Here is a 16,741-nt window from a genome sequence, read left to right as displayed (position 1 = left end):
CTCTCACCATTTCCAAAAGAGCAAGACTCCATTTCAGAAATCAGCAAAGCCCGGCTGCTTTGGTTGGGATTTGTATTTCCTTCTACATCACCTAGGCAACCAAACACTTGGTCTCCTGCTCTCTGTATTGCCAATATAGTGGCTGTCGTCCCTTCCTGTTTGAGCATTCTTAACCATTACTAATTTCTGGCCATTACCTCTTCCTGTAACAATTACCTCTTCCTGTAAGCATTGGTTTTAATTAGAAGGAACAATGAAACAGGTTATAATGGAACAATTGTCAGCCTGGATAACTCAACTGAGTAGAGCAGGCTTCCTCAACCTCAGCCCTCCAGATGTTTTGAGTCTACAGTTCCCATCATCCCTGACCACTGGTCCTGCTAGCTAGGGATCATGGGAACTTGTAGGCCAAAAAACACCTGGAGGGCTGAGGTTGAGGAAGCCTGGGTTAGAGCATAGTGCTGATAACGCCAAGGTAGCAGGATCGATCCCTGTAAGGGACAGCTGCCTATTCCTGCATTGCAGGGGGTTTGACTAGATGATCCTCAGGGTCCCTTCCAACTCTGTGATTCTAGGTGGAAAGCATTGGGCCTTAAGAACTTGCTCCCTCTCCCATTTGGCCTTCAAAGCCATAACAGAGGCATGGTTTAACCAAGATGGCGAGTGCAACAGCCGTGCCGAGCTCATAGGGACCGCCAAGACCAACAGGGTGCTCTGGCCGGTCCCCACACTGCCAACACCAATGCTGCCACAAGCAGGGGGGAGCCAGGGGGGCCCAATGTGAAGGTCAAGAGGGCTGTGTGGAGCCCCCAACCCCCTATGACCTCAGCTCCACCAGGACTGGGATCGCCCCATATGTGATCCAGCAGAGCTCGGAGGTCTGGAGGCTTCCGGAGCTGAGCAGACAACTCAGCGGACCCCCCCCCCCGCCCAGCTGAACACTCACCAGCCTCCGCCACCACGGCCGCTGCTGCAGCCATTGAGAGAGAGGTAGGAGGGGACCGGGAGAGCCAGGGAGGCCACATAAAAGTGTGCAACCCAGTCCAAAGCTGGCCCCAACCTAACCTCTCTGGTGACCAGTGCAAGGGAAGCGGAAAGGGGCCCATTGGGGAGCCACACAAAGGTACAGTGGTGCCCCGCAAGACGAATGCCTCGCAAGACGGAAAACCCGCTAGACGAAAGGGTTTTCCGTTTTGGAGGCGCTTCGCAAAACGAATTTCCCTATGGGCTTGCTTCGCAAGATGAAATGTCTTGCGAGTTCCTGCGGGTTTTCCCCCCTTTCCCCCCAAGCCGCTAAGCTGCTTATCAGCTGATCCGCTAAAAGCCGCTAAACCGCCCTTAGCGCTAATCCGCTAAGCTGTCAACGGGCTTGCTTCGCAAGACGAAAAAACTGCTATACGAAGAGCCTCATGGAACGGATTAATTTCGTCTTGCAAGGCACCACTGTATTGCCTGGGAGAAGACAGGCGCTGGGCGGGCCCTTCCCTGCTGGAGGATGGAAACGGACACAGGATCCAAAAAATTCTTTTCTTAATTAAAAAAAAATATTTTAAATACATTATTCACTCCTTCATTCATTCATTCATTCATTCATTCTAACTCTCAAGAATTAAAATGACGGTGCCCATAAAGAGGCCCTAAACCAACACAGGCCACTTCCTGGGACCACAGCTTCAGACCTGAGCCCTTTTCTTTTTTATTTGTTTATTTTTATTTTTTAAAATTAAATGGGGGAGAAATCGGACAGTCTTTTTCTCCCTCCCTCCCTGCCCTTCCATTATTATCATCACCTCTCTTCCCCCCCCAAAAAAATTTTATTCCACTTTATTGTTATTGCTATTATTTTCCCTTCTTTCTCTTTCCTTTTTCTCTTTAAAGTGTATATATCTATATTTATCTATAATAAATAAATAAGTAAATAATAATCCCTCCTCTCAAAAGGGTTTTCTATATACTTTTTATTTTATATATAGATAAATAAATATATATATAGATATAAAAATAACTTTCAGATACCACCACCTCATGTTTTCTTCTTCTTTTTCTTCTTTCTTAACTCCTAAACTCTCTACTCTTTCCATCCCCCTCCTTCTCTCTTTTCTTTTCTCTCCTTCCCCCCCAAATAAATAAATAATAATAATAATAATAATAATAATAATAATAAATGCATACCTATATACATATATCTCCCCATCTACTTTCTTTTTTTTTTTAATAATAATTTTTATTGGGTTTTCACATTTTTTAGAGACAAACACACGTTACAAAACACAGACACAAAAGTTACAACAAAAACAAAACAAATATCATCACAACACCTTATTTTCTTAACCTTGTTCCCCGGACTCCCCCCCACCCCCTCTTCATACATCCCTATTCCCATAATTCGTTCAGCAAATTTTAGTTTCTTCTTCTTAACCTATAATTGATATTTTTAAATATATCTCTTCATAATTAGCCCGATTTCTCTTGTCCCCAGTTCTTATAAACATTTAAATTTTTCCCTAAGGTCGGCGTAGATTCCCTTCCCTCGATTTCCCATTTTTAAATATAGACCCTATTCACCCAACCCAAAATTTATCATCGTTCTTACCCTTCTGTAACTAAATAGCAATAATAAAGATATTTCCCCCTCCCCCCTTCCCAGGTTCTGATCCCTTTTCAAATAAAAATCAACCATCATTTTCAGCCCGGATTCCTCACGTCGAGAGCCTTTAAGTCCCTTTCAGTTCCTCTCCGTCGATTCTGTTGGAAGTCTCTTATATCGGTCCTCGAATCTCGAAAGAATCCATTCTTCATCACTCCGGTTTTTCTTCCCTCATAGATGCTTGGCAGGAACTGCTGCCAAAGGTCAACCAGTCTTTCATAATCAAAAGGATAGCCCCAATCATATTTCTTGTATCCTTCAAGTTCCTGTGTTGCAGATACTTCAGGGGCCCCCTCCTTCATCCTTAACATCTTTTGCAGTGTTGTAATCCAGATAATCCAATAGTCTTTTCCCTTGCGTTCCACCATTATGGACTTTTTGTTGGTATATTTCAATTGTTCTTTCTCCTCTCCTTGCTCTCTTTCCTCCAATTCTTGATGTATCTTTTCTGTTTCGGCTGCAGATTCCTTTCCTGTCAGTTCCTTCATGCTTTCAGCAGAGTTGCTTGTTCCTGAAGTCAAGGTCATTAATTGTTTGTTCATACTCAGACTCTGCTCTTGCAGTATTCCCACAAGATAAAACATCCTGTTTATCTCTGCCTGTAGTTTTCCATCTGCCGCCATTGTAGTAGCTTTGGAATCCCCCTAGAGGGATTCTGGTTACTTTGTAAACTTTTTCCAACAGTCCAAATCTTTTTTATTTCTTTCTATCGAGTCTCCAACCACTTTGTTACAATTTAACTTTTAGTTCAGAGAGATATCAGTTAACAAATTTTCAATCTGTCCATTTAACAGTTCTTTTGACAGCTTGTTTTTCTGCACCAGACTTAAACACGGGATTCTCCCTGGTCCCGGGGGGAGGGGGGGTTTCGCAAAAAAAAAGGAAAAAAAAAAAAGAGAAAAAAAAAAGGTTTTCTCCTCACTCTCCAGCACAACACTTCCTTTGTTAAATCGTGGAAGAAGTTTCTTTTATAATGTATAAGTGTATCTTTTCCGCCTTAGTTCTCTGAGCTTTGCTTTAAAATTGTCCGTAGTTAGGGGGGGTGCGGACTCCCTTTTAGCACACCCTCCGATCGTCTCCAATTCAAAGGAAAAATTTCTTAAAGCCAAATTCCATTTACTCACGGGTTAATTCTTTCAGTCCAAATTTCCAGGGAGAAAGTCAGCGCTCTCCGGTCGTGGCTCGCGGCTCCGCTCCACCGAGGTGTCGATCGACTCTCAGCGCCACACCGCCCTCCGTACCCTTTTTCGAGGGTCAGGGGGGGGTGCTTAAGGCGCCCACCGAGTCTTCCCGTCCGCAGGCTTCAGCGCCTGCGGTTTCTAAGGGTCCCCGCGTCGCCGGCGCGGCAAGACCCGTCCTCGATGAAGCCGATTCCCTCCGCAGCTCGGAGGAAATCCGCCATTTCCAGATCACGCTAACCCGGAAGTCCATCTCCCCATCTACTTTCAATAGTACCCCCCCCCCTTTTGTGGTCTTTTACCTCATACTATAACTTGAATCACCACTGCAATTTTTTATCATTACTATTACTAATTGCCCCCTTTATTTTTCTTTTTTATTTCCCTCTACTTTCCCTTTCCTCCCCCCTCTCTCCCCTTTTTGTTTTTTTGAATACAACCTTGCCAGCCTTTAATTTTTAACTTTTTACCACGAAGCCCTAACCCCACTTCCCACCCTTAACTGGACCCTACTCCCTCATTTGTGGTATGAGTGTGTAGGCGTGTGTGTATCCACAAACACCCCCCTCAACACACACCCTCCCTCTGGCCCCACCCCATCGGTCTCTTGCATCTCTGCTTGTTAATCCCTTTATGTCAACTGTCGGTCTGTCGGTCTGCTTGTCTGACCCGCGCTTCACCAACACAGCTGAGGCGACTACAGTGACCCTTAAAACACAGCCCAGACGTGACAAAATGGCAGCCTAATCCTGACACTCTGCAAAAGTCACCAGTCTACTGCATCTGTTCAACTCAGCAACTCAACTCAACAACATCCAGGAACCATCACCACCAAAACTCCTAACTACAACACACTCTGCTCCAAAAGGACACCACACACATCTCAAACCAAGGCCACCAGAGTGATTGAGATGGCACCAACCAGGGAGATAGTAAACAGCACTGAGACCATGACATCCCCCCAGGATGACAACAACCCAACAACAAAACGGGATCTTAGGAAAACAGAACAAAGGATAGCAGAACTACTGAAGAACACAGTGACTCAGCAACCTGACCTCCAAAGTGGAAACCCTCACTAGGACCATCTCCACTCTAGAAAATAAAAACCAAACGCAAGAAAGACTAATAGAGTGGTACTGAGAGGCTCTAAACACACGTGTGAAAAATGAATTGGCTGAACTGGGAAGCCACCTGGAAACAAAGCACATAAATGAGAACCAAACAAGCAGACCTCGAAGATCGCAGTAGACATTGCAACATCCACTTCCGCAACTTCCCCGAAAAAGGACAAAACCCAGCAGACCTCATTGTATGCTGGCTAAAAACTATCATTCAAAGAACCCCTGATGCCCTACATGACCCACCTATTCAACAACATCATAAAAGGAGGCCCCATTCCTAAAACCTAGACCTCCTCCAAGATAGTCTCTATCCCAAAACCACTCAAAGACATCCTCAAAGTAGAATCATACTGCCCGATCTCATTAATAAACCAAGACTACAAGATATTCACATCAATCTTGGCTAACCGCCTAAAAAAATTCCTACACAAATTAAATAGCCCTGGACCAGACGGGCTTCATCTCTGGTCGCAATATAACAGACCTTATCAGGAAACTACCAAATCTGATCAAACACAGCAAGGCAACTAAACTCCCACTGACAATTATGTCCCTAGACATCCTCAAAGCTTTTGATTGCCCAGAATGGAAATACCTACTAGCAGTACTAACTAACATAAAATTTGGTCCCAACTTCTTACAAACCCTCAAACAAATCTACTCCTGAGCCTCAGCAAAATACAGGACTAACACTGTCTCCCTTCCTATTCACCCTGGCTCTGGAACCTCTAGCAATCCGAATCTGAGCAGCCACAGACATCAAGGGAATGGAAATAAAAGGCAGAACCTATAAATTAGGGCACTTTGAGGATGACCTGATGGTCACAACACCAGACTCCAAAAACACAGCAACTTTCCTAATCAGAGAACTCAACACATTTGCAATGGTGTAGGGCCTACAAGTAAATTTTGCAAAATCTGAGGCTATGTGTTTCAGCACCCCGCTCCCTCATATCCAAAAAGAATTCGCCAACATCACCAAGATAAAACTTTGCTGCCCCAAATTCAGATACCTAGGGGTACAAATAACCAGAAACCTCAACAAACTATACCTCCACAATTACAACCCCCTGTGATGACAAATCAATAAAGATTTGAGAAGATTGTACAATATCAACTTCACTGTCGGACAAAATAGCCATGATCAAAATGACCACCCTCCCAAAATTAACCTACATATTCCAAACCCTCACAATCTGGATTCCCCCAGCCCAACTCTACAAAAAATCAAGAATAAACCCCAAATCCACCAACCAAATGTGCCACATAAGCCCGTACATTCTAGAAGATGAGACAAAACCATGGGTACACTTGGAGAGAGACATAATCGGAAATAACTCTACCACAGCATACCCATTCCTCCCAAACAACCCAAGGGAAACCCCCACAACACTAAACGGGTTCACACAGACCATGCTTAAATCATGGAAGGAAGAAGCAGGTAAACTGTCCACAACCCCATCCCCACTAATACCCCTGGTATACCAACCCCTATTCCGCCACGCAGCACATAACCTCCAGATAAAAACTTGGCAAGCCAAAAGCTTATACTGCCTAGCAGACTTCTACATGAGAAGACAGGCTCCAGCAGACTGAGTGGATGACACCAAGAGGGGGTCCAACAGTCAAGAAGGCAGCTTCTGCATGTGCTGTAGAGGGAAAGGAGGGGCAGATGGGGCTTGTCAGCCTGGGAAGGTATCCCATCTAGGAGAAGGAAAACTCATCCTAAACCTCCGCTACCTTGTAGCTACACTCATTTATGAGGAAGGCTTTGGGAGTAAACCCCAAGGAAAAAATCCTTGCAGGACATCTTTGGGAGAAGAAAAAGCTATGGAGTAAACCCTACTTAAATGCAGAGTTGGAGTCCCAAGCGCAATTGGATGGTGTCTTGTATGCAGTGTTAGAAACTCAGATATATAAGTTAGGTGCCAAATGGTTCCTTAAACCAAAGTTGCAGTCATCAAAGTGGAATGTCTGGTTGGCATTTTGGGGTAAGACAGTTCTAAAGTCTTATTTTTCAAATGATGGACTGACTGTGATTGATGGTCAGTTAAACATCTGGCAAATTCAGGTGACAACCTTGAGCTAGGTTAACAGCTTTGAGAACTTAAAGAAGAACTTAAAAGATCCAGGGACAGTCCACATATATATTGGCCTGTTCGCACCTCTTTTTCTTAATGGTGCCTGCTCAGGCTACACAGAAAAAGCATTTTGGTTCCTAAAATTCATTCTGATTGTGCATATAACACATAACTGATAGAATTCTACAGGATGGGGTATTAGTGTCTAAAAACAGTCCAGATCCAATGATCCCTAAGCAGGTGGTGGAGATATCACGCGCCATCCTGGCACCCAGGCATCTTCACTTGGTCACAAGTGGTCAAAGGCCAGGTGCAAAAATGCACCTCGTGCCTGGCTAATTTTGAACACTGCTTGTATGCCTCTTTCTGGCAACCTTTGCAGTCAAGTTGGTTCCAAATATAATGCTTTCCTTTCCTTTGAAGTACATCAGCAAGGCTGAGAGGGAGGTATTTTCGTGGGGGCAGCCCAGGAGCTCCATACACACTGCCCAGGCTTCAGCTCCAGAGAGGTCTCTTCGGTGCTGCAAATACAGCAAACACTTCCACTGGAGGTAGCACTCTGAGGAAGGCCTCAGCAGATGACCTTAAGACCCAGAAAGGCTCATATGGGAAGAATATAATGAACACAACCCAGTCAATGATAAATGAGTGTTTGTTTCTTTAAAAGGGGGAGGGGACTAAATTCCAAAAATCCATTATAAAAGAAGGTCTTAGTCTTCCTAGAAGCCATGCGCACTCCCTGAAAATTCCAGGTGTGTTGAGGCCCTAAATGCTTAGATCAAAGGAAATTCTGGTATAGCAGCCAAAAAAAGCAAAACATGTACATGAAGCATTAACAACTTATGCTGAAACCCTGTTTATAAAGTCAATTAAGGCTTACAAAGAATACTGCAGGGCTTCTCCTAAATGGATTGAACATTGCAAGCTTAATCTTCTATTGTGCTGTCGTGTGGTTTGCTGGGCAATCGCTGTTGTACATTCTGATTACGTTCCTTGGGGTGGGGGAAGCAGGGGGTGATGGACAGTTATTAAGTTCCTAGTGGACTTTGAGAAGCCTTTGGTGTTATGTAGTGAAGTTTCACCCTGGGCCAGCAGGGGGATACTGTATATAGTTTTCACTCAGGTCTGTAGAAAGTTTTCCCTCAGGTCCGCGTCAGTTATTTTAGGCGGGAACTCTGGGCTGTTGTTGTTACAATGTTGACAGCCGGCTGCCTATAAAAGCAGGCCGGCTGAGCTGTTTGCAGTCAGTTCTATTCCAGCTTACGAAATAAAGAGCTAGTTGGAGAAATCGCTGTGTCGTCGGCTATGTCAACCCACAACTTAACACTGGCGACGAGGATGGGATGATGGACATCAGAGCACAGCCAGATGCGGCCAGCCTCTGAACTGAGCTGAATCACTGAGCTGAATCACAGAGCGAAATCACTGAGCGAAATCACTGGACAGAACCAATTCAGAGCTGACTGTTCTGGCTAGAGGACTGTGTTCCATCCATCGCCCTTCACGCCGGCATCGGAATCATGGCTTCACTTGTGCCTCTACCGCCGTTTGCGCCAGCCTCTGAATCATGGGATTCCTACCTCGCTCGGTTCAACTGCTACCTCCAAGCCAACGAGCTGACAGCAGTATCAAAGGATCGGAAGCGGGGCCTATTCCTCAGCCTCTGTGGGCCTGAGGTGTTTGAGACGGCCCGAGCATTGGTTGCGCCCGAAGCAGTCCAGGCAACACCATGGGACACGATCCAAGAGAAGCTCCGCAACCACTACGCACCAAAGCCGTCCAAGATTGCTGCCCGCCATGCGTTCTACCACCGGAACCAGGCAGAGGGGGAGTCAATCAACAACTACACCACCGCCCTGCGACAGGCTGCAATGCACTGTGAGTTCCGAGACTTAGACGATGCCCTGATGGATCGAATCGTCTGCGGGGTCCGGGACATCCATCTGCAATGGCGTCTCCTCGCCAAGCCAGACCTCACGCTGCAGAAAGCCATTGAGGAGGCTGTGGCCTCAGAAGCTGCTGAACGCTCCGCCCAGGAGATCCGCAAGTGCAGCAGCCCGCGTCTTGCTAGGGAGCCAGTTCCGGTGCATCATGAAGAGGCCAGCAGTGATGAGGCATCCTCCAGTGAAGGCGATGACGTGCACCAGACAAAGCGGGAGCACAGGAAGTTCCAACAGAAGTCCAAGGGCCAACCGGAATGTGCCGGCTGCGGAGGCAACCATTCCCGTGCCAAGTGTCGATTCAGAGACGCCATCTGTAGGAAGTGTTCCAGAAGGGGCCACATCGCTAAGGTCTGCCGATCGGCTCCGTCTGACACCCCCCCTTCATCGACTCGCAAGTCCAAGCCTTCCCTCCAGTCTGCCAAGGAAAGTTGTTTCGCTCTCACCAACTGCCGCTGCCCGTCTGGAACCACGATTGGCCAAACCGACTCGCCTACGCGACGCAAGCTGAACGTCACGGTGCTCATTGAAGGAGCTCCATGTGACATGGAGATCGACACCGGGTCTGCCCTGTCCATCGTGTCGTGGAGCACCATCAAAAGACTGGTACCCAGAGTGTCCAAAAGGCAACTCGACTCTCACCGCGTACACCTGAGAGACTACCAGGGAAACGACATTCCCGTGGTAGGCGTTGGCCGGTTCCGGATTGCCTTCAAGGATTTTTCGGGCCTGCTCCGGTTGGTGGTGGTCGAAGGTCAGCGGCCAAGCCTCCTAGGGCTAGACTGGTTTGATGCCCTCGGCCTGGAAGTCACCGGCATCAACTGCATCTCTAACGCAGAGACTGAGGGTCTGGTCAAAGACTTTGCCGAGGTTTTTGACGGCACCTTGGGGCAATATACAGGTACGCCCATCTCCTTTAGCCTTGATCCACAAGTCGCCCCCATCAAGCTAAAGCCACGCCGGGTTCCCTTTGCTCTCAAGGCTAAGGTGGACGAACAACTGGACAAACTGATCGCCCAAGGAGTTTTGGAGCCGGTTGACCACGCCAAGTGGGAAACCCCCATAGTCACGCCTGTCAAGCCAGATGGGTCGGTGAGAATCTGCGCTGACTACAAGTGCACGATCAACAAGGCACTTCAGCAGCACGCTTATCCGGTTCCTGTTGTCCAACACCTGCTGCATTCCCTGGGTGAGGGTAAGGTCTTCGCTAAGCTGGACCTTGCCCAAGCCTATCAACAACTGCCAGTCGATGATGCCACTGCTGAAGCCCAGACGATCGTCACCCACCGGGGGGCATTCCGTTGCCGCCGGTTGCAGTTCGGGGTGAGTGTGGCTCCTGGCATCTTCCAAAGCCTTATGGAGCGTCTCCTGCAAGGGCTTCCGGACGTGGTACCATATTTTGATGACGTCTTGGTGTCTGCAGACTCACACCAGCAGCTGTTCGAGCGCCTCCGTGCCGTGCTGACCAGGTTCCAAGAGGCCGGGCTCAAGGTAAAGAGGGAGAAGTGCCAGATCGCCGTTCCACAGGTAGAGTTCCTGGGCTATCTTATCGATGCCTCCGGCCTTCACCCGACCACATCCAAGATCCGCGCTATCCAGCAGGCCCCCACCCCAAAGAACAAGACGGAGTTGCAGGCATTCCTGGGGCTGCTGAACTTTTATAACATGTTCCTGCCCCACAAAGCCACAGTGGCTGAGCCTCTTCACCGACTCCTTAGTACAAAGACGCCTTGGGCCTGGGGTCATCGGGAGACGGCGGCCTTCAACGCGGTTAAGGCTCTCCTTTCATCAGACAGTGTGCTGGTACAGTACAGTGAATCCAGGCCGCTGGTCCTTGCCTGCGACGCCTCACCTTTTGGCATCGGTGCTGTCCTTAGTCACCGTTTTCCAGATGGAAGAGAAGCACCACTCGCCTACTTTTCCAGGACACTATCTCTGACGGAACGGAATTACAGCCAGCTCGACAAGGAGGCATTGGCACTTGTGGCTGGAGTGAAGAGGTTCCATGAATACCTCTATGGCAGGACTTTTGACCTCATCACTGACCACAAGCCACTCCTGGGCCTCCTCGCCGGTGATCGTCCAACTCCACCGGTCCTCTCGCCACGCATGCTGCGATGGACTGTTTTCCTGGCTGCCTACCACTACCGGCTCATCCATCGCCCGGGGAAATCGATGGGCCATGCCGACGCCCTCAGCCGTTGCCCTCTTCCAGCATTTGTGGAAGACCCGGCTCCAGCTTCATCGCTCCTTCTGATTGAGGATCTTCCGGCAGCGCCTGTATCAGCTGCCACTGTGGCCTCCGCGTCTGCCCAGGATCGCACCATCAGCCGGGTGCTCAACTGGGTGTGGAGGGGGTGGCCACAAGGGCCTTTTGCATCGGAGTTCCAGCCCTTCGCAACCAGACAACATGAACTCTCAGCTCATCACGGCTGTCTGCTGTGGGGAGACCGCGTCGTGATTCCCCAGGGACTCCGTCAGCGCGTCCTGGAGGCTCTGCACGTTGGCCACCCGGGAATTGTCAAAATGAAGGCGTTGGCTCGGTGTTATGTCTGGTGGCCTAATATGGACGATGCCATCACTGCCTGGGTGTCCGCCTGTCAAGCGTGCCAAGAGTCGAGGCCTGCACCACCGGCAGCTAAGGGACACACCTGGGAGACGCCAAAGACACCCTGGTCGAGGGTGCACATCGATCTGGCTGGCCCCTTTCACGGCCGGACCTTTATGGTAGTGGTGGACGCCTATTCCAAATGGCTGGAGGTCGCCCTGATGCCCTCCACCACTACCGAAGCTGTCATCCGGGTGCTGCGAGGCCTGTTTGCAACGCATGGGTGTCCTGATGTCCTTGTCTCTGACAACGGACCACAGTTCACGTCAGGCACGTTTGAGCGGTATCTTTTGGGACTGGGCATCCGCCATGCCCTAACGGCACCCTTTCATCCATCCAGCAACGGGCAAGCGGAAAGAATGGTGCGCTCGACAAAAGAGGCACTGGCGCGCCTGGACCGGGGAGACTGGCATGAGCGGGTCGCCGAATACTTGTTCGTGCAACACATCACCCCTCATGCGGCCACAGGGAGGAGTCCTGCTGAACTGCTTATGGGCCGCCGCCTCAGGTCACCACTCGACCGGCTACACCCGGACTTTGCCGTGGCTGAACCCCCAGGCTGTGCCAACGCGCCACGGTCATTTGTCCCAGGAAACCAGGTCTTTGCCCGGAACTATGTGGGGGACATTCCTTGGGTGCCAGCCACAGTAGTGGGAGTCACGGGACCTCGCTCGTACCAGGTGGCACTCGAAGACGGACGCTTGTGGCGACGGCACATAGACCAGCTTAGGCGCAGGGTTGGGGACTTGGACACTACCGAGGTGCCCCCAACTGCGCTTGCGGCTCCAGAAGAGACACGTACAGATGGCGAGGCCCCACCTACACCTCCCTCGCAAACTGCCAGCGTGGAGCCGAACCAAGCCGCTTCAAAGGGTCTGCCAGACTTACCACAGACTCAGACCACTCCACTTGCGGAGGCTCCACCCACAGCAGCGGATCCAGGGGATTTGGTTCCAACGCCACCTAGGGTCGCACCACAGCCTCAGCAAGAACTGTGTGGCCCTCCGGACTTGGCTACCAGTCCCCGGCGGTCTGGCAGAGTTCCCAAGCGCCCAACTTATTTAAAGGACTATGTTGTTGGACATGTATCACTGTTGGTCTAAGTATGGGAAATGTAACCAATATGCTTTTGTGCCTAATTGAACCATTACGCGTAGTGCTGTATATAAGGAAACCATTACGATTGTAACTAACGCCTTATCTCGGTGGGGAGGGGTGTTATGTAGTGAAGTTTCACCCTGGGCCAGCAGGGGGATACTGTATATAGTTTTCAATCAGGTCTGTAGATAGTTTTCCCTCAGGTCCGCGTCAGTTATTTTAGGCGGGAACTCTGGGCTGTTGTTGTTACAATGTTGACAGCCGGCTGCCTATAAAAGCAGGCCGGCTGAGCTGTTTGCAGTCAGTTCTATTCCAGCTTACGAAATAAAGAGCTAGTTGGAGAAATCGCTGTGTCGTCGGCTATGTCAACCCACAACTTAACATTTGGAGCCAAGCTAAAGTAAATGCTTCCATGGACAGAATATTTATCGGTTTCTCTGTTCTATTACACAGGGAATTTGAGATCAGAAAGATTAGGACTAGAGATACCCTTGTGCATTTCAGAAAAGGGATCACCATAAACCACCTCTGATATCTCACACCACCCACCCGTATGGACAGCTTCTGCAATGAGAGGAAGTGGGGGAAAGCTACCATTTTTCCCGTGACTTTTCACGCACCTTGCATGTGAAAAGCCACTCAGGTCATATGTGCAAATCCAGTTTCCCATGATAATGACGAAAGAGCTGCAAATTGCTTCTTCCTCCACCCCCATATACACAATACACACATCAAGCTGGCAATACTCCCCAGCTCAGAGTTCAAAAAAATGTGTGCAGTCGATCAATCTAGAAATCTGCACTGACAAGTGTGTTCATGATGACTCCTTAATATGGAGTGATCCATATGTTTTGATCATTCGATGAACATACAATCTGAAATCCCATAACTAACAGAAAGAAGACAATTATGTTCCTGGATACCTCCTATGATAGGGCAAAGGAGGAGTGTAAACACAGTGCTTGCAAAATTATTGGGGAGATTCACCGCCTCATGAATCAATGCAGTTCTTTTTTTTTTTTAATGAATATTTATTATCATTTTTAAAAACAAGACAAAAACAAAAATAGAGAAAAAAATAACAACAATCCAAAAATCCAAAACTTAGAAACAATTAACTGAACTCTAAGATATAGAAAGAGGGATTTATTTTTAACTATTTTTATCTTTTTTGTAATTTTTTCTTGTTGCATTTTTCTATCTTTTTTTTCTTTTTTCATCCTTTCTTATATACTTATGTATTTCTGAAATTTTGAATAAATATTACTTAAAAAAAAAAAATCAAGGGGCATGGGTGAAATACCAGGCTTAAATTTAAAAAATCCTTCCAGCAATATAGTCCTTATGGCTATTCGTCTTTACAGATCAATCAAAGATAAGAGTCCTAAAACAGACAGAACCCATTTACGAAGCTGGAAGAATTCTCCTAAGCTACCCTATGGCTTGAATAGGTGGGGGGGGGGGATCGTACTACCTAATCACTGCTTCTATTACGCAAAATTAAGCAGTGCCGAATCTAGGAAAATGCCTTAAGTGCTTTACAAAGGCAAATAGGCCAAAGAGAAGAGACCCAGCTATAAACAGCCTAAACCCTCTTTGATTAAAACAAAGCAAAACAGCATGATGATGTAGCCAAAGAAGATTCATGAAAATTACTCTCTCAACACCGTGAATCTTTCCTGGCATGGCTAAATAAAGGCACCTGAACAGGCCTTGCAGTGAAAACTTCTTTTCCTATTTTTTCTTTGGATCAACTCGCTGCTCATGAAACAAGGAAGTGCTGCCTCCAGCTTAACTGAGCCAGGATTCAGACAGTACAACCTGCTTGAATGCTGGGGCTGGGCTTTTACTGCGCCAATCCACCATCACCCAGTGGTGCATTCACTGAGTCCTTTGCCCCCTTGCTCCCCCTAAAATCGCCACTCCCTGGGTTTTTTAAGCACCTGTAACTAGTTCGAATCCCTGTGACGGGGTGAGCTCCCGTTGCTCGGTCCCTGCTCCTGCCAACCTAGCAGTTCAAAAGCACGTCAAAGTGCAAGTAGATAAATAGGTACCACTCCAGCGGGAAGGTAAACGGCGTTTCTGTGCGCTGCTCTGGTTCGCCAGAAGCAGCTTAGTCATGCTGGCCACATGACCCGGAAGCCGTACGCTGGCTCCCTCGGCGAATAAAGCGAGACGAGCGCCGCAACCGCAGTCGTCCACGACTGGACCTAATGGTCAGGGGTCCCTTTACCTAACTTGACTTGTAACTTGTGACAAATAAGAATCTCTCCCAGGCAGCCAGACTGGTTCCCTTCCCACCCCCCAATATGGAGAGAAGACTGTGAGGCCACCTGGAGTGAGGAAAGTCAGACAGCAGTGGCTCCTCTTACATTACTTCTCCATTCCTGGTGGTCCTCTTTTAACAGCTTTCCTTACAACAACAACACTCTAGTATCTGGATTGTAATACAAATATTGGCACACAATGTCCAGTTAGGCCCTGTCACCAAGCTAACTTGAGTAGCCGATTGTACCAACAGAGCACATCCATTCTTGATTCTGAAAAATGTGGATAAGAACTGTCTTCAAGTATGTGTAGAGTATATTTCGATCACTATTTGAGTAGCCACAGCCTACCCTTACTTACCAGGGGGTGAGGGTGGGACTTCCCTAGCAAGCAGAAAGCCCTAGGCCTCTCTACTTAAATAAAATAACTACTGAATTTAATCTACGTAACAGGATCACATTTGGGAGGAGGACATGAAGCAATAATAAGAAAGTATTTTAATGAAAAAGAACAGTAATTATTTTGCAATACAAATGATTCCTGGTGATTAATAAAATTTGTATTATATTTATTTGCAATGCACAGGAAGCTAGTGATTTCAGATATTTCTCTATAAATAAAAACTCATAATGGTGAGAATGAGGAAGAAACAAGGCTCGTGCCATCAAAAATGTGTAAAACCTTCACAGCTGATTAAAAATGATAATGCACCTAAGATGTATCAAATCTGTGTATCGACATCACATTTAGTTCCCTGCGGAGTTAACACCAGCAGTTAGTAATAAAGGTAAGAGTCCTCAACCCTATCTATGAAGATATGCCTTCAAATCTACAAACCAGTTAGGCCTCTTTCTCCAGGTCCAACTGCATGCAACATTAAAATAAAATGAATTAAAATAAAATAAACAGCTGTCATGGGAGGCTAGAACCTTGAACTCTGCATGGGCAGAGTGTAAGGCTTAACTGTTTCCCCCAAATCATTTTTCTACTCAAAATCCCTCTCCCAATAGATTTTTATCTCCGCAGTTAAAAGGAAAAGTAGTCATGGGTCTTATTCCCTGCAGGGGAAGGGGAGCAATTTGGGAGGGGGCATTACTTCCAGGTAAATGCCCTGAAGGAAAAGGGCTAACTAAGCAGCCCTGCCCCACCTTCACTCTGCTCAAGTTCCCAGCCTCCCTATGGCAGTTTTTCATAAAAAGAGTGTGTCTGTGGAAAATTCTATAGGCTTACCTGTGACATGCAGCTGGAGGTGGTCAGCCTGTCTGCAGGCTGGAAGGGAGGATTTGCAGGCGACTGAATGCTGCTACTCTGAAGAAGCACAGCTGGGACAAGAATATCCCTTACCATGATCTCAGTAAGAATTGGGCTATTCCCTGCCTGTGTTATATGGCCTATAATCGTCCGGGTCTCCATGAAATCTCAACAGGGCTTCAAATGTGTGGGAGTACATTGTGCATGGCAGAAAACACTCCACCCCCCAGCACCTATAATGAGAAGAGTACTACATACAAGAGCAATTGCTATTGATACTGATCTGCCTCACCTCCAGGAGCAGGAAGAGGAGCAGTAGGATCCCCTGCTGGAAAAGGTTCATCTCTCCCTTTCTCTCACACGCGCCGGGAAGCAGCAAAGAGCAGCGGCATCTCCAGGCTCCCGAGCCGAGGAAAGAAAGGGCAGCGGAGCCTCCGGGGAAGGAGCGCGGAGGCGGCGGGATCCTCGGCTTCTCCCCGCCCGCCTCTGCTCGGATGCGAAGCCGGCAGACCGGCGACTTTCCGAGAAGGGACCAAGCGGGGGGGG

At 47.9% G+C, this 16,741-nt stretch overlaps 1 protein-coding gene across 1 annotated transcript in view; it reads right to left on the bottom strand.

The window, feature by feature from the left end:
• VOPP1 (VOPP1 WW domain binding protein) overlaps positions 1 to 16,640 on the bottom strand; it is a 48,980-nt gene extending 32,340 nt beyond the window's left edge. Inside the window, exon 1 of the mRNA XM_081834869.1 lies at positions 16,488 to 16,640. Coding sequence (XP_081690995.1) covers positions 16,488 to 16,538 — 51 coding nt within the window. The 5' untranslated portion in view covers positions 16,539 to 16,640. The remainder of the gene's footprint in view (positions 1 to 16,487) is intronic.
• Positions 16,641 to 16,741: the final 101 nt, after the last annotated feature.

The sequence above is a fragment of the Podarcis erhardii genome (genome assembly GCF_964252035.2).
Source record: "Podarcis erhardii genome assembly, chromosome: 12".
In the NCBI taxonomy this organism is placed as follows: domain Eukaryota; kingdom Metazoa; phylum Chordata; class Lepidosauria; order Squamata; family Lacertidae; genus Podarcis; species Podarcis erhardii.
The sequence above is the reverse complement of the archived record's forward strand: the minus strand, read 5'-3'. Positions and strand labels throughout refer to the sequence as shown.